Genomic DNA, 21765 nt, shown 5'->3' on the forward strand with positions numbered 1-21765 from the left:
ACAGCAAGTCAGGGGCCATTCTGGGACCTGAGGCAGCATGGCTTGCTGGAAAAGAGTTTTCTTGCTAGTTGAAACTCTCCTTGATCCTTCATATTGCAAATATTTATTGAGCTCTTTATTGGCCCTCTCTGGGCTCAGCATGGGGTCCTTAGAACACTCAGGGTACTCAGGGTCTTAAGAAAATAAGTGGGAAAGGAAATCAGTTGTTTAAAGAACTGTGATATATAGACAATAAAAGTGACAGGGATGGAGAGTACCAGGGAAGGATGGAGGGGGTGCTCTCTGAGAACTTGGGACCTCACACAAGAGAAGGTGCTAATATAGGGGAAGATTTGGGGAACAGCATCTTGGTGCAAGCAAGAGCCCATGTGCAAAGATCCTTCAATACTAAAGAGCCTGGCATGTTTGGGGGAAGGGGGCTGCAGCGGCTGGTGCAAGCGAAGGAGTGGGGGGAGAAAGGGGAGAGGGTGGCGGGGCGGAGAAGTTAGTTTTGCTTCTTTTAAAAATTCTGTATTCAGACAAATGAAGGAGGATTAGGGGGAGAAGCCCCAGAGGAGGCTGGGCCCATCCCAAAGGGGACCTGGACGAGGATGAGGTAGGGAGAAGGGATCAGAATCTCAGAATGGGATGTGTTTTGGAATCAGAGCCAAGAGGATTTGCTGATGGATTGGACGTGTGGGAAGAGCGAAGGAGAGAGTTGTCACGCACGCTTCCAGGTCTCTGGCCTGAGCACCTGGGTGGAAGGGAGAGCTAGCTGATTCCCCCCATGACTGGGGGAGGAGCAGAGATGGGGAAAAAATAAAGATGCTGCTCCAGAAGTCCCAAGTCCTCCCAGGAAGGGGTCAGACATCACTACCCCCACTGGGAACATGTGCAAGGCAGAGGCAATGGGGGAGGGGTGGTGGGTATCTTGGAAACACAGTCAAGAATTGCCCCTTCCACTTAACTCTCTGGGTCTGGCAGCAGCACTATAGCCCCATTTTTCAGAGGAGATAAATAGACCTGGGGGCCACCTCTGCTCCAGGGAATATGCCTTGGCTACCTAAAACCTAAGGGCTTAGGTTTTGGGGACTTCTGCTCCATTGCATTTTCCTCTGGCAATCTGTAGGTTGGCCCCAGTTGTCCACTTCAGAAGAAGAAACTGAGGCAAAAGAGGCCTGGTTTGTTGCAGGAAACAACAGTATTCATTCTTGGTTACTCCCCCCCCACCTCCTCCCCCAAAAGCCCCATCGAGAGTCCAGATGAGGGGGATGCCCTGCATCCCAAGTCCTCCTCCATTAATCTTTTCTGACATTCTGAAGTCTGAGCTGGGGATCCAAGGAGAGGGTGAGGGGCAGTCATGAGCAGACAAGGTGGGGAAGCCTGAGTCCTCCTCAGTCCGCGGCCCGTCCTGTTGGGGACATGGAGGGAGGGTCCATACCTCTTCAAGAAACCCCTGGAAGGGAGAGTTACAGCCCTCTCCCTCTCCTGGCTGCAGCTGGGGGCGGGGCTGTGACCCACCCTTAGGGCTGGGACCACCCCGTAACTCTCTTTTCAGGCGCCCCCTTCGCGGTGGCCTTGGAGGCCGGTAACCTTTTTTCGTGGGCGCCCGGATCGGATGGGGATGAAGAGGAGGGGGATAAGACGCCGGAGCCGGGAGGGGTCCCGAAACCCGAGCAGCGGCCAAAAATAATAACACGGAGAAGGATCTTAGCGCAAAAAAGGAAGATAAACTATGCGTCGCTCCAGGCAGCCGGCGATACCTGGAGTTGGCGGGCGGAGGCCGCCGGAGCGATTACTCACCGCGTGGCGCACCCCACCCGCGGGCCGCTGAGTGGATTTTTCCGTGGGGGGGGATGTGAATGTGTCCCAGGAGAAGTCCTCCTTACGCTCTGTTCATGGGAATCCCTCCTATCCCGAGTGCGGGACCCGGTTCCCGCTCCCACGGGGGCCCACGTTTCCCCGTCTGCCCAAGTAGTAGCCCCCTCCTGAGGCTCCGGAACGCCTCTCGAGCAACCCCAAAACCATTCCGCGCAAGTGGGACAGCTCAGCCAGCGCGAGGGCCGGGGACTCTGCCTTCCTGCTTTTGCTCCTTTCCTCCAGCCCAAGCCCAGGGCCGGCCGAGGAGGCTGCGCACCGAGGAACGAAGAGAGGCGGGATGAAGTGGGAGGGCCCAGACCGGTGGGACCCGCGCGCCGAAGGCGTGGGGCTGGGGACGACTTTCAAGCCCCTAGGGAGGAAGAGGGGCTGGAAGTTGGGGTAGGCGGGGCTCAGGGACCGCTCGGTGGGGGGGCGGGGCCAGAACTGGGGTGGGGGCCCAGAGGGAGGACTGGGGAAGGGGGTTAGCGAAGAACGGGGCATGGTTGGGGGCCGCAGGGGACACTGAAAGGGCACTGGGCCACAGGCAGGGTGCGGGAAAGTGGACAGAGGTATGGAAACGGAATTCCGGGCGCTGGGTCCCAGACTGGGGGTGGGGAGCCTGGCGCTGGCGGGGTTGGAGAGGGAGGTCCCTGGCGGGTAAGGAATGGGTGGGGGGCTCTGGGCGGCGGGACCCGGCGCACACGGTTCGCTGCGGGGCGGAGGCCGGACGGGCGGGACGCGCGGTGCCCGCGGGCGGGCGGGCGGGTGGCGGGGAGGCCGGTGCGGGGCCCGTAGCCCCCCCGGGGCCGGGCCGGGCCGGGGGCGGGGCCGGGCGGGGCCAGCGGCGCATTAGCGCCTTGTCAATTCGGCTGCTCAGACTTGCTCCGGCCTCGGCGTCCGCGCCCAGCGACGTGCGGGCTGCCCGACCCGCGCCCTCCCGCGCCCGGTCCACTCCTCGCGCCCCGCGCCGCCGCCGCCGCAGCCACCGCCCGCCGCTCTCCCCAGGCAGCGCCGGCCCCATGCCCGCCGGCCGCCCGGGCCCCGCCGCCCAATCCGCGCGGCGGCCGCCGCCGCTGCTGCCCCTGCTGCTGCTCTGCGTCCTCGGGGCGCCGCGAGCTGGATCAGGAGCCCGTGAGTACCGGCGTCCTGCTCCCCACCTCGCGCCGGAGCCGAGAGCGGGCGCCCAGGGGGCAGCCGCGGGGGGAGGGGGCGCGGGCGCCACCTGGACGGCCCCGGGAACAAAGGAAGGCGCCCCCGGCGCCGCCCTCGGGGCGCCCTCACCTGCGGGACGCACCGCTCCGCAGTCCTCCGGCCCGAGGGTCCGGCCTCTGGTCCCGAGGCCTTCTTACCTGGGCCGCTAGGCCAAGGGCGTTTAGCCAGGCCCCCAGGGGCCGAGGAACCGCGGCCCTGGACCCTCTGCACACTGGAACGCAGCGAGCGCACGCGTTTGCGTCCGCGGTCGCGGAGCCACTGGATCGCGGGGCACCGCTCCCCGGCGGGGGCGCACGCGGTTGGCGCACTGGGTGGGGGCCGGGAGTGGGCCCCTTCGGGCGGAGGGATGAGCCCCGCGGGGAGGGAGGGGCGGGAGGGGGCCCGCTCTGACCGCCTGGCGCGCGGCCCGGGGTCCCCAGGGACGTGCCTCTCTGCGGGCCGGCGCCGCCGCCCTCCCCCTACGGGACCCCGCACACTGGAGTCCTCGAAGTCTCTGTCACCGGCGGCTCTCAGAACTCTTCTCACTCGGGCTGCTCTGGGCTGAGAGCCTCCAGCGAGAGAAATCTTTGTGAGCGTGTGGGTGAGAGCTAGAGGGAGCGGGAGCCAGTGAGTCCGGGCACCGCCGGCCCATATTTTCGGGGGGGTCCACTGGGAACCCGCAATCCGAGAAACCCTCTTTCTATAGAGAGCTCCTGGCCTCAGGCATTCTCCGGCCCCCCTCACCCAATGCACACCCCCGCCAGGATACCGACTCCACATCCAGACCCGCTCTGGGACACACCCAGAGACACACAAAGACTCACACTGGCTTGTGTCCCGTCACCCTCGCCCTCAGACGCGCGCACACTGCATCCCAGATGCACATTCGCACACCATCGTGGCGCGCACACACATTCCATCCCTGACACACACACATTCGTGGTCATACATTCATTCCACAGGGGAGGCAACAGGGGCACACTCGGAAAGTCTTCCCCAGACGTTCACAATCATCCATGAGCCCCATCCAGGGGTACAGGCCAAGGACTGGACACATACTGCTCCCAGTCTCCCATACTCTTTCCCGTGGTGTTCCTCCAAAAAGGGTAGGGTCCGGGCACCCCCTGGGGACACTCGCTGAAAGCTTAGCCTGCTCAAGGCACCTGAGCAGGTGGGGGGCTACCCAGGGCCCTCTTGGGGTCTTAATGACTCTGCCAGGCCAAGGATAGAGCCTGTGAGTGCCACCAATAGCTTCAAGCTTTGTTTCCCAGCCCCTAGAGCAACAGGCGAAGGTGGGGGGTGGGAGTGTTGTGTGTGTGTTTTTTCCTTTAAGGGGGAAGAAATTAAATAAAAGATTCTCACACCTCGGCAATATGTTTCTACTTACGGTGTGTCTTAGCACCTGATCAGCAGGCGGGTGGGTCATAAAGTGTCTGCAGGTACCAGCGGGACTGGAGATGGGGACCCCCGTGGGGACCCTGGGACAGAGGCCACCCTCCCGCTAGGCTTTCAGAGAATCTCACACTTTTCCCTTTTAAAACACATGGTGTTCCTTTTTAATAACGGCAGTGGCTCCAGATTGGGAAGGGGGAAGAGAAAAAACTTGTAAAGGCCCCAGCTCGGCAGGAAAGTAGGGGAGGGGGGCTGTCCAAACGCCCAAGCTAGGTATCTGCTTTAGGGGGTTCCTCTAGGAGGTCCCCCAAACCAGGCCAAGCCCCTCTGCCAGGCTCAGTGGGCTGATCCCAGCGGCTCCTCTGCCTGGCCTGGAGTGTGCACGTCCCAGTCCCACATCGCCTTGGCCCATTGTTTGCTGAGGCCTGGAGAGAGTGCCAATCCCGCCTGGACCCCGGAGCTGGAAGGGGCTGTAACCCTGTGGTCCTGCCGTGCTAAGGGCGCCAGGTCCTCTTGACACCGTGAGTGTGCACCAGCAGGTAGAATGCTTTCCTCCCCATTATATGGAGGAGAAGACTGCGAACCGGGAGCGGGAAGCCAGGTGCGCAGGTACTCAGGGGCTGGGAGGGGAAGCATCCCCTGACCTTTCCTGCAGGGGTGGAGGGGGTGGGGAGCTGGCGCGTCCGTCCGGCCAGCCTAGCCTTGTTCCCCCCTCCATCCCTCCCTCAGCCCTGGGAGGGCAGCTGCAGCTGCTGGCAAAGGGGCCACGCCAGGCCAGGCCAGGCGGGTGTGGCAGAGGGGCAGTGCCCCCCAGCCAAGACCCCCCAGAGAGCCCCTTTCTGGCCAGACCAGGACTGCGGGTGGGGGAGCAGGAGGGCGGACCCACCGGGGAGGGCTAAGAGTGGGCCTGGGGTCCGGGCAGGCCCGGCCGCGCCTCCCACCCTGCTGGGGGGGCCCAGGCAGGAAGCGGTGGGTGGGCCGGGGCAGAGACGCTGGCACGCCCGAGTTCATGCCGAAGGAATTCCGAATTAGCGGGCGGCTGGCTGCCTGGGACCTCCGGGGCGGCCCCCTGGCCCCCCGCCCCCTGGCCGCCCCCGCCTCCCCGGCTCTGGCCTGCTCTGCCGGCTCCTTCGCACGGACGCCGAGACCTCCGGCGAGCCCTGGGCCAAGCCCCAAACGCAACTGCGATCCCAGGCTCCAGCAAGACCGGGCCCTCGAGCCAAGTTTGCCCCGGAAAATTGTCAGGGCCAGGCCAGAGAACCGTGTTCGTCCCACCTCGCCCATCTGGGGCGGTGAGGGTGAGGGAGAGGGCCGGCAGATACTGGCATTCAAGGGGCCTCCCTAGGGGCCTGGATCACCCTGTCCTTGGCGGCCATCTCTGAGAAGCTGGACTGCCCCTGTGCCCCTTCAAGCCCTCCTCACAGCCCCCTGGGGAGTCCTTTTAAAATATAAATGGATCAGCACCGCTCCCTGCTTCCAATCCTGGAATAACTTCCTTCCTTCCCTCAGGTCGGTATCCCTGCTCACCTGCCAAACCTCATTTCCCACACCCCTGCCCCAGGGCCTTTGCACTCACCTGTAGGGCACTGTCTCCTAGAGGGTTTCACATCTACCTCCCTTTCTTTATTCTGGTCTCAGCTCAAATGTCTCCTCCCCAGACCGGACTCCTGGCCTATCCAAACTGCCCTCACTGACTTGACTCCCTGTGGGCCCTGCTTAACTTGTCCCTTTTTCTTTCTCTTAGATATTTCTTGGTCCTCCTCCTTTTCCTCTTCCTCCTCATCCTCCTGTTCTTTCTTCCCCCCCTGCTGCTTTCTTGAATGTAAGGCCCACAAGGGCAGGAATTTTGTATCTTAGTCCCCAGGGTGTCTCCAGCTCCTAGACCACTGGAGGTTCTCTGTAAATGGATGACGGATGAATCAGTGAGTTGGACGCCCGGGCCCTCATAGTTGCTAAGAAGCCCTTTCTCAGAGGCTCAGAGAAGTAAAGCCACCAAGTCAGAGGTTCTCAGGAGCTAGGAGCATTCAAGCCCCACTCAGCCTGGCACAGGGATGTCCCCTCAGACAGTATTCTCGCTCTCTCAAACAACACCCTGGGGTTGATACCAGGACGAACTTCCACAAGGAGAAACTGAGACTCAGAGAGGCGTCAGGGGCTTGGCCTGCCCATCCCCTCTCCCTTCTCTGAGCCTTGGTTTCCCATTGGCTAATAGGTTCCTTTTAGGTTCTGATCACCAGAAAGGGAAACTGCTAGCTGCCCTAGTGTGATAGGAAAAGAGGCACCCCTGCCCAGCCCCCAACTCTCACAACCCAGCTGAGGGCCTCCCTTCCCACCTGACCTTCACAATGACCCAGACCTTTCTCCCTTCTCCTTTGCAGATTAGGGAAACTGAGGCGAGGGAAAGAGCAACAGTGTAAAGTCCCTTTGGATGGGAGTCGGGGCCTAGAGCTTGCCACTGCCACCTTCATCTCCAGTGACTGCAGAGCAGGACTTTGGAGACCGACAAGTCTGGGTTTAACTAGTATATCCCTCCATCAGTTGATGAACTAGGGCAAAAGAACTTTCAGAGCCTCTGCTTAAGATGAGCAGGATTTGATGAGAAAATGCAGGGAAAGTCCTGGCCCGGTGTGCATGCCTGCACGCATGTGTTATGTAGAAGTGGAGGACACTTTGCTACTGAGCTACCGCCTCCTAGTCCTTTTTGTTTTATGTATTTATTTGTTTTAGTTGCAGATGGACACAATACCTATATTTTATTTATTTATTTTTATGTGGTGCTGAGGATCCAACCCAGTGCCTCACACGTGCCAGGCAAGGGCTCTACCACTGAGCTACAGCCCCAGCCCCTCCTTTTTATTTTATATTTTGAGATAGGGTTTTGCTAAGTTGCTGAGGCTGGCCTCAAACTTGTGATCCTCCTGCCTTGGTCTCCCAAGTCAGCTGGGATTACAGACCCACCCAGTATTTAAAAGTCAACAGTGCTCAATAAATGGTGCCCTTAATGGTTCATCTAGTAGGAACAGGGCTCTCTTTTTAAAAGTGCCTTCCCTCCACAGAAATACCTACTATGTGTGAGGCTCTGGGAGGTCAAAGAAAGAACTCACAAATTTTGTTTCTAGTTGCAAAAGAGAGAGAGGGAGGGAGGGAGGGAAAGAAGAAGAGCAGAAGGAGAAGAAGAAAATAGGAAAAAGAAAGTTTATCAGACTATGTGCAAAGCAAGAATCACTTGGATCTGTGGGGCTTTTATGTCTGACTTGCTTTTTTGGTACTGAGGATTGAACTCAGAGGCGCTTTACCATTAAATCACATCCCTAACCCATTTTATTTTTTATTTTGAATAAGCATGTCACTAAGTTACTTAGGGCCTCACTGATTTGCTGAGACTGGCCTCAAACTTTCGATCCTCCTGCCTCAGCCTCCAGAATTGCTGGCATTACAGGCATGCGCCACTGTGCCCAGCTCTGACTTTTTTTCACTGCTCAGAGAGTCTTGAGCAAGTCAGTGATGATGTGACTTGCAAGGACCTGAGTTGTGGAGTCAGACAGATGGGGGTTAATCTTGGCTTTCCCACCAACCTTGGACTGGGCACTTGACCTAATCACTCCTCAGTTTCCTTATCTGTAAAATGTGTGAGTGTGGGTATGGGGGTGAACAACGTCTCAGGACTCCCACGGGCCCTGGAAGTCCTGGCCTGGTGGAGGATTCGTGTTGGCTTTTCCCCACGGCTGACAAACACTCCTCTTTGATCCCAGACACCGCAGTGATCAGCCCTCAGGACCCCACGCTCCTCATCGGCTCCTCCCTGCAAGCCACGTGCTCGCTGCACGGGGACCCTCCTGGGACCACGGTCGAGGGTCTCTACTGGACCCTCAACGGGCGTCGCCTGCCCCCTGAGCTCTCCCGGGTGCTTAATGCCTCCACCCTGGCCCTTGTTCTGGCCAACCTCAACGGGTCCAGACAGCAGTCTGGGGACAACCTTGTGTGCCACGCCCACGACGGCAGCATCCTAGCTGGCTCCTGCCTCTATGTTGGCTGTAAGTGGGTCCCCAGGACACCCAGGGGCAGATCTAGGAGCACCATCACCCTCTGGAGAAGGGGAGCACGAATCCTGGGTCCTCTGGCTTGGGCTGGGAAGTGGGTGGGTTCAGAAGCGCATGTCTCAGGTGGGAGGAGAACTTGGAGCCCCACCCCTCATTCTCCAGGTCCCATGGGGCTGGGGGTGCAGCAGTGGTAGAGAATATGCAAGGCGAATGCAAGGTCCTGGGTTCCATCTCTAGAATGAGAGAGGAGGGAGGGAGGGAGGGCCCATGCGCGTGGTCATTCACGTCTCTGGCAGCAGGGCTGAGATTGCCTTCCTTGTCCTTTTTCCACTTCAGGGTAGGGGCCCAGCAAGCCATCAGGACCCTGCCACCTGCACAGCTAGCTCAGACCCTCAGCCTTCTGCACCCTTCCTTTTCCCCAGTGCCCCCAGAGAAGCCCTTCAACATCAGCTGCTGGTCCAAGAACATGAAGGACCTCACGTGCCGCTGGACTCCAGGGGCCCACGGGGAAACTTTCCTTCACACCAACTACTCCCTCAAGTACAAGCTGAGGTTGGTGATGGCCCACCGGGGGCCTGTGCCCGACTAGCTGTGTGACTCTGGAATAATGCTTGCCTTCTCTGAGCCCCTATGTCCCTATCTATACCCTGGGGCTCCCCTGGTGAGGTCTGGGGACCAGAAGGGGCCCTCATGTGTCCTGGCTCCCCTCCTGCCCCTGCAGGTGGTACGGGCAGGACAACACGTGTGAGGAGTACCACACAGTGGGCCCTCACTCCTGCCACATCCCCAAGGACCTGGCTCTCTTTACACCCTATGAGATCTGGGTGGAGGCCACCAATCGCCTGGGCTCAGCGCGCTCTGATGTGCTCACGCTGGACATCCTGGACGTGGGTGAGCCCCCAGGCATGCCACAGCTGTGGCCTCTGTCCCCACTCCTGAGGTCCCGCCTGAACCCCCCCCACAGCTGTGGTTCCAATTCTAGATCTCTCCCTGCTGGCTGGGGGCGCAGCGGGGCATCCACTTCTTATTTCAAAGTCTGCTCATTCAGCCAGGATGTCCCTGCTCTGCAGAGAACACCTGGCTTGGTCGCCCCCACCTTCGGCAGCCCAGGTGTGCAGGAGAGGGCCCCCCGGGGAGAGGGGAGGGGGCGCCCAGGTCTGGAGGCGCCCCAGGAAGCCAAGGCCTGGAGCTGGGGGGCGCGGGTGGGAGGCAGGAAGTGGATGATCTGCAGCAAAATTGGGCCTAATCTAATTAGGGTGTTTCTCAGCCCCAAGCAGGCCTGGGCTTTAACCCTTTCTGTCCCTCACCCAGGCCTCAGTGGGAGACACCAGCCTGGCCTACTGCCCACGGGGCCCGCAGAAGTAGTCCTGGGCACCCCCTGGCTGGTGGCCCCACCCCCAAGCCTATGTCCCCTTCCTCACACCCTAAACTCCAGTGAGCAAGTTCTACCTCAGTTTTCCCTGTGCACCCAGCAAGCTTGAAATGGGAAGGAACTGGAGGTGGGTGGAGGAGGGTCCCAGGGGTCTGTCTGGGCACCAGCCCCCTGGATCTGAAAATGATAATATCATTAGCCAGGCAGTGTCTAATTTTTTCCCCTGGGGTGTGCTGGGAATGGAACCTGGGGCTTCCACACCTGCTAGGCAAACTCTAGCACCGAGCTACACCTCCAGCCCCAAAGAGTCTGCTGTTATCTAGCCCTTTGAGGACAGGATTATGTTTTTCCCCCCCATCAGATACTAATGATGATAACAAACTGGGCTTTGTGGTGCATGCCTGTCATCCCAGTTACTTGGGAGGCTGAGGTGGGAGGATTGCAAGTTTGAGGCCAGCCTCAGCAATTTAGCAAGGCCCTAAGCATCTTAGTGAGACCCTGTCTCAAAATAAAAACAAAAAGGCCTGGGGATGGGGCTCAGTGGCTAAGTATTTCTGGGTTCAATTCCCAGTGCCAAAAAAAAAAAAAAAGTGATAACAGTTGACATTAATTGAGCCTTCCTAGGTGCTGAGTGTTTCTGGCATATTATATCATGTAATCCATCCATCCTGGCAGTGGGAGAAAGAGGGGGGCCTGAGGCAGGTGCCACCTAAGCCACGTGTCCTGGACTACACTCCTGGGGGATTGGACCCCCAGACATGCCCAGGCTCTCATGGGACCAACCAAGAAGACCAGACCCTGCTCCTTCCCGCAGTGACCACGGACCCCCCACCCGACGTGCATGTGAGCCGAGTTGGGGGCCTGGAGGACCAGCTGAGTGTGCGCTGGGTCTCACCGCCAGCTCTCAAGGATTTTCTCTTCCAAGCCAAGTACCAGATCCGCTACCGCGTGGAGGACAGCGTGGACTGGAAGGTGCCCGTCCCTTCCCCAGCCCTGCCCCTGGGCCCCAGGCCCTCCCTCTGACCTGACCCTCACTGTCCAGGTGGTAGATGATGTGAGCAATCAGACCTCGTGCCGCCTGGCGGGGCTGAAGCCAGGCACCGTGTACTTCGTGCAAGTGCGCTGCAACCCCTTTGGCATCTATGGCTCCAAGAAGGCGGGGATATGGAGTGAATGGAGCCACCCCACAGCCGCCTCCACTCCCCGCAGCGGTGAGCACCCTCCCAGGGCCGGGTGCTCCTTGGGCTGCTCCCAACCAGCCCGCATCTGGGTCTCTGTTTCCTCATTTTCTCCAAGATAGCAGAGGTCTCCAACTGTCGGCCCTCAGGACCCAAGGTGGCCCCTGAACCTATTTGGTCTGGCATTTGGGGGCGGGGGACTTTGACCCACCTGGAAGTTTGACCCAACAGGAAGTTTTTACGCAAATACCCTAGATTGCCTAAAAAAAGAAATTCTGTAGAAAATGCAACCCGACAGCCCGTATTGCTGAGTGGCCCCCACAGCAGTGGTCACCCCTTCACGGCCCCTCAGCATTTGCCCCATCTTCAGCCCTGAGAGCAAGTGAGTTTGAGATCCCTGCTTGTGAGGCCAATGACCTCGGTGTCCCCTTCTAATCAATAATTGAGGAGGGTGTTGGAGAGATTAGGGTCTGACATCCAGTGTCATTGGGAGTTTCTCTGAGCCTGTATTCTCTCCTTTCGAAATGGATAAAAATCAGTTACTTGGAATGTCTGGCCTCAGCATTCCTATCTGCAAAATGGGGTTGAGAGCCACACCTGCCTCAAGCTGTTGCAAAATTTAGGTGACATAATTCATGACAAGTGCCCACATGGTGGTAGTTGCCACTTTAGTATTTGTTGCCAGTAGGTAAGGAAGCTCCCATCCCCCACACTCCCTCCTGATTTCACCCCGAGGGAGGCCCCCTTTATTCAGGTGAGGGCACTGAGTCCCCAAAAGAGAACATAGGGATCTAGACTCAGTTCCAGGCCCACATTGGTGGGATGGTGGGGAAACTGAGGTCCAGACACATAGAGCGTCCCGACTCAGGGAGGGGCAGAACCACGCTCCAGCTAGTTCCCCAGCCCCCAGCCCGGGGCCCCTCCAGGTTCTGGGATGGGAGGGAGCAAGCACAGCTGGGAGGGGCTGAGCCTTGGCCCCTGCTCGTGCCCAGCACCTGCGATTCTTGCACGGGAGCCAGCAGGCGGCTGAGTCCGCCTGGGAGGCTGGGGAGGCCGGGGGAGGCCAGCAGGGGCGGCCTGGGCCGGGGCCGTGCCAGGGCCTGTCAGCGGGTCCCCGGCTTTATTTATGACGTGAGGCCGATGTCCTTATCCGCCGGCCTGCTTGGGGCTGGCTGCGGCCGGCGGCTGGACCCACAGGAGCGCCTCCCACCTGGCCTTCTGGCCCACTCCCTGCCGCACTAGCTCATGCTCCCAGGCTCATCCTGGGGACTGTCCCCTTGGGATCCTCTTGCATTCTGCCTCCCTCCATCTTTTTGTCGCTGTTGCCCTGTGTCTTTTCTTTTTCTCCTTCTCTCCTTTTTTCCCTCTTTTAATTTTTGCTGTGCCTTGAGAATTCTTTCCTGGGCAGTGTCCCTAGAGTCTGTCCCCATCCTGTGCTTTCTTCCATCGGAGTCCAAATGTCGCCCTCCCTGGATCTCCGCCTCTGTCCCCGTCTCGCACTCTTTCTGCCTCTCCACCCCCCTGTCTCCTCGGCTTCTCGCCCTTTTTTCCCCCGCCGCCTGCTCGGCATCTCCTGGGCCCCCTCTCCTCCCCCACTCCGGCCCTTTACACCTGGCTCTGGCCACAGGAATGGGGTCCCTGGAGGAGACGTGGAGGAGGACTCCCTTCCTTGCCCCCTGCCTCCCCAGGGGTGCAGCTGGGCCAGGGGCGCAGCTGGGCTGCTGTGCAGGGCGGCGGGGAGGACGCGGTCCGGGGAGCCGAGGGTTTCGAGGGGCACGCGGTCCCGCGCGCCGGGCCCTCCCTCTCCGGTCCGCGCACGCCCCCTGCCGGCCGCGCCACGGCCCTGATGCTTCGTTCCCATTAGAGCGCCCGGGCCCCGGCGGCGGCGCGTGCGAGCCGCGGGGTGGCGAGCCGAGCTCGGGGCCGGTGCGGCGCGAGCTCAAGCAGTTCCTGGGTTGGCTCAAGAAGCACGCGTACTGCTCGAACCTTAGCTTCCGCCTCTACGACCAGTGGCGAGCCTGGATGCAGAAGTCGCACAAGACCCGCAACCAGGTAGGAAGGAGGGACCAGCGGACACGGAGGGTGGGCGGGAGGAGGGCGGAGGGTGGAGGCTGGGAGCTGCGAGGACCGGCCAGAGAGGAAGGCGGAAGGAGAGGGAGCGGGCTGGGGGCCAGGTCTGCAGCACCCCCCACGACACTGCTGTCTTCTTTCCAAGCACAGGACGAGGGGATCCTGCCCTCGGGCAGACGGGGCGCGGCGAGAGGTAAGGTGGGCCCTGGTGGGTGGGAGTATTTGGGGTGACTGTGAGCCTTGCCCAGCACACTCAACCTGAGTGGCCCAAATGGAATCCTTCCTCCTCCTCTTACTCATCTGCATTTACTTAGCATTTACTGTGTGCCTGGCGGGTAATGTTGCAGGTGGATCTCATCCTCAGGAATGAACATACTCACCCTAGTTAACACGAATGAGCTTCTACTTCATGCCGGGCCCTGCCAAGGGTTTTACTGGCAGGATAGCCCAGAGGATGATCAGTTTCACTTCTCTGATGGGGAAACAGGAACAGAGAGGTGCAATATCCTGCCCAAGGACACACAGCTAGTGGGAGGGGACAGGACCTGAAGGCTGACCCTGCCCAAGCTGCCTGTCTAACCTGGCTTCCCTTTTGCCTGCAGGTCCTGCCAGATAAACTCTAGGGATGGGGCTACCTTCCTGGCTAAGTGGAGACTCAGAGGCTGAACTCAAACTGGGGCCACCTTTGTACTCTCACCTTAGGGCACCTGAGCACCATCAGCAGGAGCTGGGGCAGGTGCTCTGAGCTCCGACAGCTCTGGCCCCCACGTCAGGCCACCCTTGGGTGCACCTCCGGTGTTATGTTGGGACATGAGCTGGTTGAGCTACCCAGAACCCCTACAGGGCTGGGAGTAAAGAGAAGTCATTACTTTGCCCCCCAGTAACCCTCCAAAAGAATATTTTAAAATAAATGAGCTATTTAGGTGCTCTGATTGTGAAGGTGAGTTTGAAGCCTGGGAGTGGGGGCTGTGGGTTTTGGGGAGATCTGTGAGGCATCCTAATGACCCTATGGTCACTAGAAGCCTCCTCTACTAGAAGCCCCACCTCCCAGAATTTCAGACACTTTCTCTAGGATCCACAATCTCTGGTTCTGAACTCCTCAAGGGTGTGATTCAAAACACCAGTTTCAAGTGGGGTGTGGGGACTAGAGTCCCAGTTACTCAGAAGGCTGAGGCAGGAGGATTGCTTAAACTGACCAGCTCAAGACCAGCAAGACCACATCTCAAAAAACAAAACACCAGTTCTGGGGCAGGGTGAGAGTTTTCCCCCAGCCCTCTCTGGCCTGGGGAACCCCTTCCCCAGACAGGGACCCCAGTACTGCAGGACACAGAGATGGCAGAGGAAGGACTCTTTATTGTGAGGTACACTGAACTGGAGCAGGGTCCGCAGCTCCAGAGGGGCATGACCTCAGCCAGGTGGTCAGGGTTGGGTTGGACGCCATTGGTCTCCTTTCCCATCTCCTCTGAACATCTCTGGAGAGCCACCGTCACTCGGCAGATTCCGCATCAAACCTGAGGTCCTGGAGAACCTCACTGATGGCCTCCATGGTTTTAATTACCCTACAAGAACGGATGGAAACTATAAATAAGACCCAGATGGGGCGGATTAGCCGGCACCGCGCAACTAGCTCGGAGGGGGCTGTGGCAAGCCCTGGGCCCTCCTGCCCGCCGCCAAACTTCCAGGCAGCACTAGCCTGGAAGGGGGCCTGAAGAGGGATGGCTCCTTGGGTCAGAGTGGGCCGTCTTGGGAGAGAGGCGTACGTGCCGTCAAGAGGTTACAGAGTGACAGCTTGGCAAATGTCTAGCATGTGTGCATGAGAGGATGTGTTTGGAGGTCGGGGACAATGTGCAGACGTGCAGGGCACAGTGGCACATGTCCTTATTCCCAGCAAGTAGGGAAGCTAAGGCGGGAAGATCAAAAGTTCAAGTCCAGCCTTGGCAATTTAGGAGAGCCTATCTCAAAACATTAAAAAAAAAAAAAAAATAGACAGGACAGTGGGTGTAGAGCAGTGGTAAGGCTCCCTAGGGTTGTTCCCTAGTGCCACCCCATCCCCCACCAAAAAAAGATAAAAGGAGCGTGCAGGCATGTGCCGGTGGACATGGGGGCCTAGTCCAAGCTCTAGAGCAGGTCGGCGTGTGCTGAGACAGGCGGCTGTGTCTTGGCAATGCTCAGGGTGCCTCTGATGTGAAGTCACAGGGGTATGTATTCCGTGGAATGTGTACATCTGGGGCCACCAGGTTAGGACACTGGTATAAATACCAAAGGTTGTATACGGGTCCAGAGGGGCTGCTCAACTGGCCAGATGTGACTGGGCCAGCCTGAGGAAACAGCAGGCTAGGGCGGGGCCTGAGGGTGCCAGCAAAACTGGCATGGCCAGCCCAGTGGGCAGCAAAGCTCACTTCATCTTCAGCTGCTGCATCCGTTCAGTGTCCTCCTGCCCAGTCAGTTCTGGTGTCCCCATCAGCTGCAGCAGAGCCACCTGGAGGGAGAATGGGCAGTGGGGAGGGTGTCACAGAAAGCAGAAACCACTCTGTCCTCCCCTGCTACTTAAAAATAAAGATTAGGTATTAAAGACACAGCAGCCGGGTGCGGTGGCACACGCCTGTAATTCCAGCACCTTGGAGGCTGAGGCAGGAGGATCACGAGTTCAAAGACTGCCTCGGCAAATTAGCGAGGCCCTAAACAACTCAGGGAAACCCTGTCTCTAAATTTAAAAAAAAGGGGGGGGGGGGGGCTGGGGCTCAGTGGTAAGCACCTCTGGGTTCAATCCTGGTACCCCCTCCCCCAAAAAAGCTCAGGGTAGGGCCATGAGGGGCGGAGCTTTGTGTGTGAAGAGTCCGGCGTTTCTCTGGAGTCCGCAATTGAAATGGACGTGGTCATGTGTGGGTGTGGCTTGAGAACAACCTTGAAGTTCAACCAGATTGGTGGTAGGGGTGTGGCGGGCGGGGCATCATAGTCCCAAAAGCAGGGTGGGGGTTATGATCCATGGGTGGGAGTAGGTCGAAAATACTGGGGTGCCGGAGGAGAAATTTCTTGTGCAATATGGGCGTGGCTACACATGGATGTAGCCCTCTCGGCCAGGATTGGCTGCAGGAGAAGTGTAGGCGGGGCCTGAAAATTAGTAGGTAGAGATAGGAACACTGGGATGGGTGTGGCCTGGGAATCCCAGCTCTCCAGGGAAGTAGTTGAGGGTGGGACCTCAGGCAATGAAAAAGCCAGAGCGGAAGCAGTCGTGAGGCAGTGTCCACACTTCTAGGAACTGCGTTTAGGCGGGGCTGGAGTAAAGTGAGCACGTCCTGAACTAAGAACAAAACCTGGAATAAAACTGGGGTTGGGTAAGAGGCAACGGAGAATCAGAATCTCTCGGTGAAGACTTAGGGAGTTTTGAGGTGTGGCAGGAAGGGTGGGGCCTGGGACTCCCAGAAATGAGTGTGGGACAGGGACTGAGGCCCTTCCCTAAGGGGCGGTAATGAGCACATCAGGCCAGTGACAGACACAGCGTAGGTAAGAGGTCGTGGTCTCACCGTGGCCAGGCGCGTCTGCTCCAGCTGTTGCAGGCTGCGCACGTGGCCCGCGAGCAGTGGCTGCGCGCGAGGTCCAGCCAGCTCTGCCTCCACCGCCAGCACCTCCCGCGAGGCGGCAGCGAAGGCCTGGGTCACTTCGTGCACTGTTTTCCGGTAGCCAGGGAAGTCGTAGTGCGGGCCGCTCCGCAGGTACTGGCGGTGGCCTCTGAAGCAGGTGAGGATGCTGAGGTGAGGATGCGCTCCCTGGCCAGGCACCCGCACCAACCCGCAGGGGGCGTACCCGCACCCCAGAGACTGGACGACCGACTGTAAAGACGCTTCTGACTCTAGCAAGGGAAGAGGGGACCGCTCTCCGGGTCCTTAAGAGTTAGTTACGAACTGATTCCTCTTCAGACTCCGTCCCACTTCTAATAGGGCAGCCTCGTGGGGACCCAGCTCTGCCTCCGGACACTCCCGCCACTGACATACCCATACCCGAACTGGGCCCGGGACTGAACCGCGCCCGGCGCGGCCCCACGCCCGCACTCACTCCTCCAGTTTGCGGAAGCCCTGCGCGCGCTCATCCTGCAGCTGGTGGATTCGCTGCACCAGCGTCCGGATCGGGGCATCTTTCTGCGGGGCGTGGGGGGCAAGTTTGGGGCATGAAGCCGGCGCCCTGGACCTGCACCGCCCGCCCCACGCCCGTCCTCGCTCGAGCCGCGACTCACCCAGGGCCACACCGGCTCCGCGAGTGCCCCATCTCCGGTGGCATCCGCAACGTCAAGCACCGCGGGAACGGCGTTCTCCGCTGCGGCCCCAGTAGTGATCATGACGGCGCAGTCGGGGCCACGCCAAGACAGGCCGCTCCACTGTGCCTGGCGCCCCCTGCAGGTCCGGAGGTCAAGGGACTCCGATTCTGCGACGGGCCAGGCCGCAGACAGCAGATCCCATCCTTCATTAGTTCCTGCCTGGCGCCCACCTGGTTTGTCCTTACTGGAATCCGGTACTCTAAATACTGTAAGGATATTAGCTCAGGTTTTTGCATACACCTTTCTTGTCCAATAACATCCGGGCCCACTGAGATGATTTACTGGCAGGTACTGTGTAAGCGTCCAAAAAGTGAGCTGAATTAGGGATCCTATGCAAAGGCCCTGAGGTGGGAGCCTCAGGCAAGAACAGGGATAGCAAAGCATTTTAGGTGCTGAGGTGGTTTTGGAACTTTCCAAGGAGAAATGGGCCAAGTGTGGCAACCCACACCTGGGATCCCACTAACTCTAGAGGCAGACAGGAGTATCACAAATTTGAGGTTAGCCTCAGCGACTTAGTGAGGACTCTGGCTCAAAATAATAGGTCTGGGACTCTGGAGGATGGGCCATTGCAGATGGTGATGACCTAGACCAGGGAGGGGCAGTCAACAAGGTGGCAACTGGACTAGCTGAAGAATGGGGTGACTAATACTGTAGCCCTTAGATGGCATTGCAGGAGAGGGAGTCATTGGCATGTCTGACATAACCTACATTGAGTCCCAATCAAAATTTAGGTAGGCTGTGTGGGTGCAGCTCAGTGGCAAAGCACTTGTCTAGTGCACATGAGGCCCTGTCCACCCCGAGCAAAACCAACCTTGAGGAATGACTGGTCTCACATGTGCTAATAATTTTCACTCAAAACTAAGAAGCATTTACTGTCAGTAAATGGTCTACCTACCTGTCTACTCATCCACACCTGGACACCTCCAAATGTCAACTAGATCCCAGGCAATAACACAGCAGACCTTGGTCCCCACCAGGTCCTAATTTCCATATTAGATGACAAAGCACTCGTTTGGCAGAGCCCTAATTGAAACCTGCTTGTGCTTTTGACAAAACCTGCTGTATGTGCGGGACAGGAACCACCAATTCTTTTAGTCTCCAGAAGGATAAGAGGATCCAAAGGCAACAGAGAGTCAAAGGAGATGGGCCACTCTTCAGCCACCTCCCTGGACAAAACAGTCACATGGACACCAGTTACTGCTCCAGTCAATGTAAGGGAAATTTTATTGAGGTCCCAAGGCCATACATGGGGCTTGGGCAGGAGGCCACTCCTTGGGGAAAGGAGCCAGTGGAGGAGCTTTATTTGACCTTCTTCTTGGGGCGAAGGTTGTTGGTGTGGCCACACTTCTTCTTGCGGCAGTTCACAGCACGGGGGTGCAGGCGGGCATAACACCTGTGTAAGGGATAGGAGCGGCTAATGAGGGCCCACCCTACCCCTTATTCCTGCCACCCCACCCAAGCATCTGAGCACACATACTTGCGACAGATCATCTTGTCACAGTTGTACTTCTGGGCAAGCTGGCGCAGAGAAGGCTCAATGATGCCACCTCGGAGGCGAAGTACCAAGTGCAGGGTGGACTCTGCAGGAGACAGAGGACATCAGCCCAGTCCTAGCACCTCAGTCACTAAGCAAGGCTTTCTGTCACCCGGTAGACTGGTGCTTCTCATATATCTATGTAATGAGAACTCCAAGCAGGATCCCAAGTGGTCTATGTGCAGATGGACACAAAGGGCTGGCCCGACCTGCCCACAGACACTCCATGGAGAATCATCCGGCAACTCTGATGTTTAAACATTATAACTACCACAGTGAAGAGGCATTAAATTTCTTCTTCTTTTTTTAATATTTTTATGTGGTGTTGAGGATGGAACCCAGGGCCTCGTGCATGCCAGGCGAACGCTCTACCTCTGAGCCACAACCCCAGCCCCTTCTTTTTTTTTTAATATTTATTTTTTTAGAAGAAGTTGGACACAATACCTATGTTTAGTTATTTTTTATGTGGTGCTGAGGATGGAACCCAGGGCCTCACACATGCTAGACAAGTGCTCTACCACTGAGCCACAATCCCAGCCCAAGACACTAATTTTCTTTATAATAGTAATAAAAATTTCCTTAATTACTTTTTTTGGGGGTGGGGGTGCTGGGGACAGAATCCAGGGCCTCCTGCACTCCTGTATGCTATCTACCACACAATCCCAGTTCCGGTGCTCAATTTTTCTTTTTTCCCCCCCTTTTTCATTTTTAGTGATGAAATCCAGGAGCACTCTACCACTGAGCTACAACCCTAACCCTCCACCCTTTTCTAACATAATAATTTTGAGATAGGGCTTTTACTTGCCCAGGCTAACTTAGAGCATCAACACTTCTGCCTCAGCCTCTGGAGTACCTGGCACTGTACTGACCCCTCGTCTTAAGAACTGCCTCCCTCTGTAGTGCCACCGAGTCCACTAATGCTCTGTCCAGGGACTGAGGGCTCATGGAGCCTGTTTTCTAGCAGCCCCACCCTAGTACCTTTCTGGATGTTGTAATCTGAGAGAGTGCGGCCATCCTCCAGCTGTTTGCCTGCAAATATCAGACGCTGCTGATCAGGTGGGATACCTGGAAAAAGAAGGAAGCTCAATTACTTAAATTATCCAACACTTTACTTGGGGTCTGTCCAAATCCAGCACCTAGCTCACAGGACAGAGCCCCCACTGACCCAGCCCAACTCACCCTCCTTGTCTTGAATTTTGGCTTTGACATTCTCAATGGTGTCACTGGGCTCGACCTCGAGGGTGATGGTCTTGCCCGTCAGGGTCTTCACAAAGATCTGCATCTCTGCGTCTGCTGGAAGGCAGGATGGAGTGGTGAGCAAAGCAGGCCTGACAGCCCTCCTGTACCTGCACTGACCACAATTTCAGGCCTGTGCCTTGCACTTGTCTTCCATCTACCCTGGCCTTTCTGGGCTTGTCTTCTCACACACTCTGGTTTTTAGCCTAAACCTGTCCTGTACCAAGGGACCAATTCCTCTGCCCTACTCCTGGATGCCATGCCCTCCCCCACAACCCCAGGTACTGGGGATGTTATCCAGGCTTTGCACATGCTGGGAAAGTGCTCTATCACTAAGCTATAACCACAAGCCTGCCAGGAGTGTCCTTCAAGTTGGGCAGAGGAGGTATCCCCTTCAGTGTTTGCTGATATGCATGACAAGTACCCCGAGGCATTCTCTTTGCCAGGCATATCTTCCCTGAGGATGGTGCCATCAACCCCTGTTTCGACAAGTTCCTGGACTGTCCTACAGGTTTCCCTTACTACCTACACGGGAATGCCATCCCAGTAGCCATCTCTCCAACATGCCACACACCACTTCTTCTTTTTCTTAACATAAAGATGAGATGTCCAACACTCTTGGCTTCCTTCTCAGACCTAAATTCCCCAGATCCCACTTACTGCCTTTGCTCCAACCCATAAGCAATAATGAGGAGGACTGCGGATGGAGTTCAGCAGCACATGGCTTGCCTAACAAGTGCGAGGCCCTGGGTTCCATCCCCAGTAGCACCAAAAACACAACAAAAGCTACCACTTATTATCTGCCAAACACGTGCCAGATATGTTTAGATAATCCTTCACTTTAAAAGGAGATTTAGAAAACAGTCTAGAAAATTAACGTCTATTGACGTAGAGTGAGGTACGAGCACCCAACCTGAGAAATCCAATCCTTTCCAAAGGCCCGGCGCACAACACGGCAGCACCACCGCCTACTGCCCCTTCCCTATCCACCCGCGGCCGTCCAGGAGGCTCCATTCCCGCCTCGAGGGATCGCTAGGGCTCCTCCCCGGAGCCGCGTCCGCCTCGGGGAGCCCCGTCCCAGCTGGGTGCCTGGGCTCACGCGCCCGTTCGCCACCCCCGAGGCTGCCCCGCCCGAGCGAGCTCGGGGTCTCCCTCTTCGCCTCCCGAGACCTCGCCCACCGCCCGCAAGCCGCCCCGCGCCAACCAGCACGACCTCGGCCACCGACCCGCTCTGGAGCCTCGTTGAAGAAAAAGAGGGCGGCGGAACCGGAAACCGCCGATTCGCCGCCGAGAGCGCCTGCGCACCGAGCACGCCGCGCGTCTGCGTCACAATCCGCGTCTTGCATCGGGTGCCGCCCCAGGCCCCGCCCCGGCACCATGTCGAGTACTGGCGAACGAAGCCGCGGCGCACGTGGGCCAGCGTCGCTCACCCTCTTCCGAGTGTGGGCGGCGCCCGTCGAGTCACGTGACGATGGTCGCGCCCCTCCAGGTGTTTTAGCGCATGGTCTATGGGTCCCCGACGTTACCTGGCACTTGGCTGATGCTTCGGGAATGCTTGTTGAATAGAGCAGAGGAGAGACTTTTCTGCTAAAGCAAAGGCG

At 58.0% G+C, this 21765-nt stretch overlaps 3 protein-coding genes across 9 annotated transcripts; 1 reads left to right on the forward strand and 2 right to left on the reverse strand.

The window, feature by feature from the left end:
- Positions 1–2858: 2858 nt before the first annotated feature.
- On the forward strand, positions 2859–14009 carry Crlf1 (cytokine receptor like factor 1). 4 transcript variants are annotated; one of them, XM_046437528.1, is made up of 9 exons: positions 2859–2970; positions 8175–8456; positions 8885–9014; positions 9184–9353; positions 10649–10806; positions 10877–11045; positions 12877–13064; positions 13228–13275; positions 13685–14009. In XM_046437528.1, the coding sequence occupies exons 1-9, from the start codon at positions 2859–2861 to the stop codon at positions 13703–13705; spliced, it is 1278 nt and encodes a 425-aa protein (XP_046293484.1). In that variant the 3' UTR covers positions 13706–14009. The 4 variants fall into 4 exon arrangements, with proteins under 4 accessions (XP_046293484.1, XP_046293485.1, XP_046293481.1 ...); XM_046437529.1 differs by having other exon boundaries at positions 13233–13275; XM_046437525.2 differs by lacking the exon at positions 2859–2970 and having other exon boundaries at positions 7606–8456.
- A 406-nt stretch (positions 14010–14415) lies between these two features.
- Positions 14416–17473, reverse strand: Rex1bd (required for excision 1-B domain containing). Its single transcript, XM_046436492.2, has 5 exons — positions 17314–17473; positions 17136–17218; positions 16607–16811; positions 15482–15561; positions 14416–14641 (listed from the first exon to the last, which is right to left on the reverse strand). Exons 1-5 carry the CDS (start codon positions 17413–17415, stop codon positions 14569–14571), a joined length of 543 nt encoding a protein of 180 aa, XP_046292448.1. The 5' UTR covers positions 17416–17473; the 3' UTR covers positions 14416–14568.
- Positions 17474–18588: 1115 nt separating this feature from the next.
- On the reverse strand, positions 18589–21525 carry Uba52 (ubiquitin A-52 residue ribosomal protein fusion product 1). Of its 4 annotated transcripts, none has more exons than XM_046436490.2 (5): positions 21391–21525; positions 20108–20221; positions 19907–19993; positions 18872–18974; positions 18589–18787 (listed from the first exon to the last, which is right to left on the reverse strand). In XM_046436490.2, the coding sequence occupies exons 2-5, from the start codon at positions 20208–20210 to the stop codon at positions 18694–18696; spliced, it is 387 nt and encodes a 128-aa protein (XP_046292446.1). In that variant the 5' UTR covers positions 20211–20221; positions 21391–21525; the 3' UTR covers positions 18589–18693. The 4 variants fall into 4 exon arrangements, with proteins under 4 accessions (XP_046292446.1, XP_046292447.1, XP_046292445.1 ...); XM_046436491.1 differs by having other exon boundaries at positions 20108–20218; positions 21391–21502; XM_046436489.2 differs by having other exon boundaries at positions 20108–20218; positions 21378–21495.
- Positions 21526–21765: the final 240 nt, after the last annotated feature.

The sequence above is a fragment of the Marmota monax genome, unplaced genomic scaffold, assembly GCF_021218885.2.
Source record: "Marmota monax isolate L192 unplaced genomic scaffold, Marmota_monax_Labrador192_F-V1.1 WCK01_AAM20220418_F8-fsc00021, whole genome shotgun sequence".
In the NCBI taxonomy this organism is placed as follows: Eukaryota; Metazoa; Chordata; class Mammalia; order Rodentia; family Sciuridae; genus Marmota; species Marmota monax.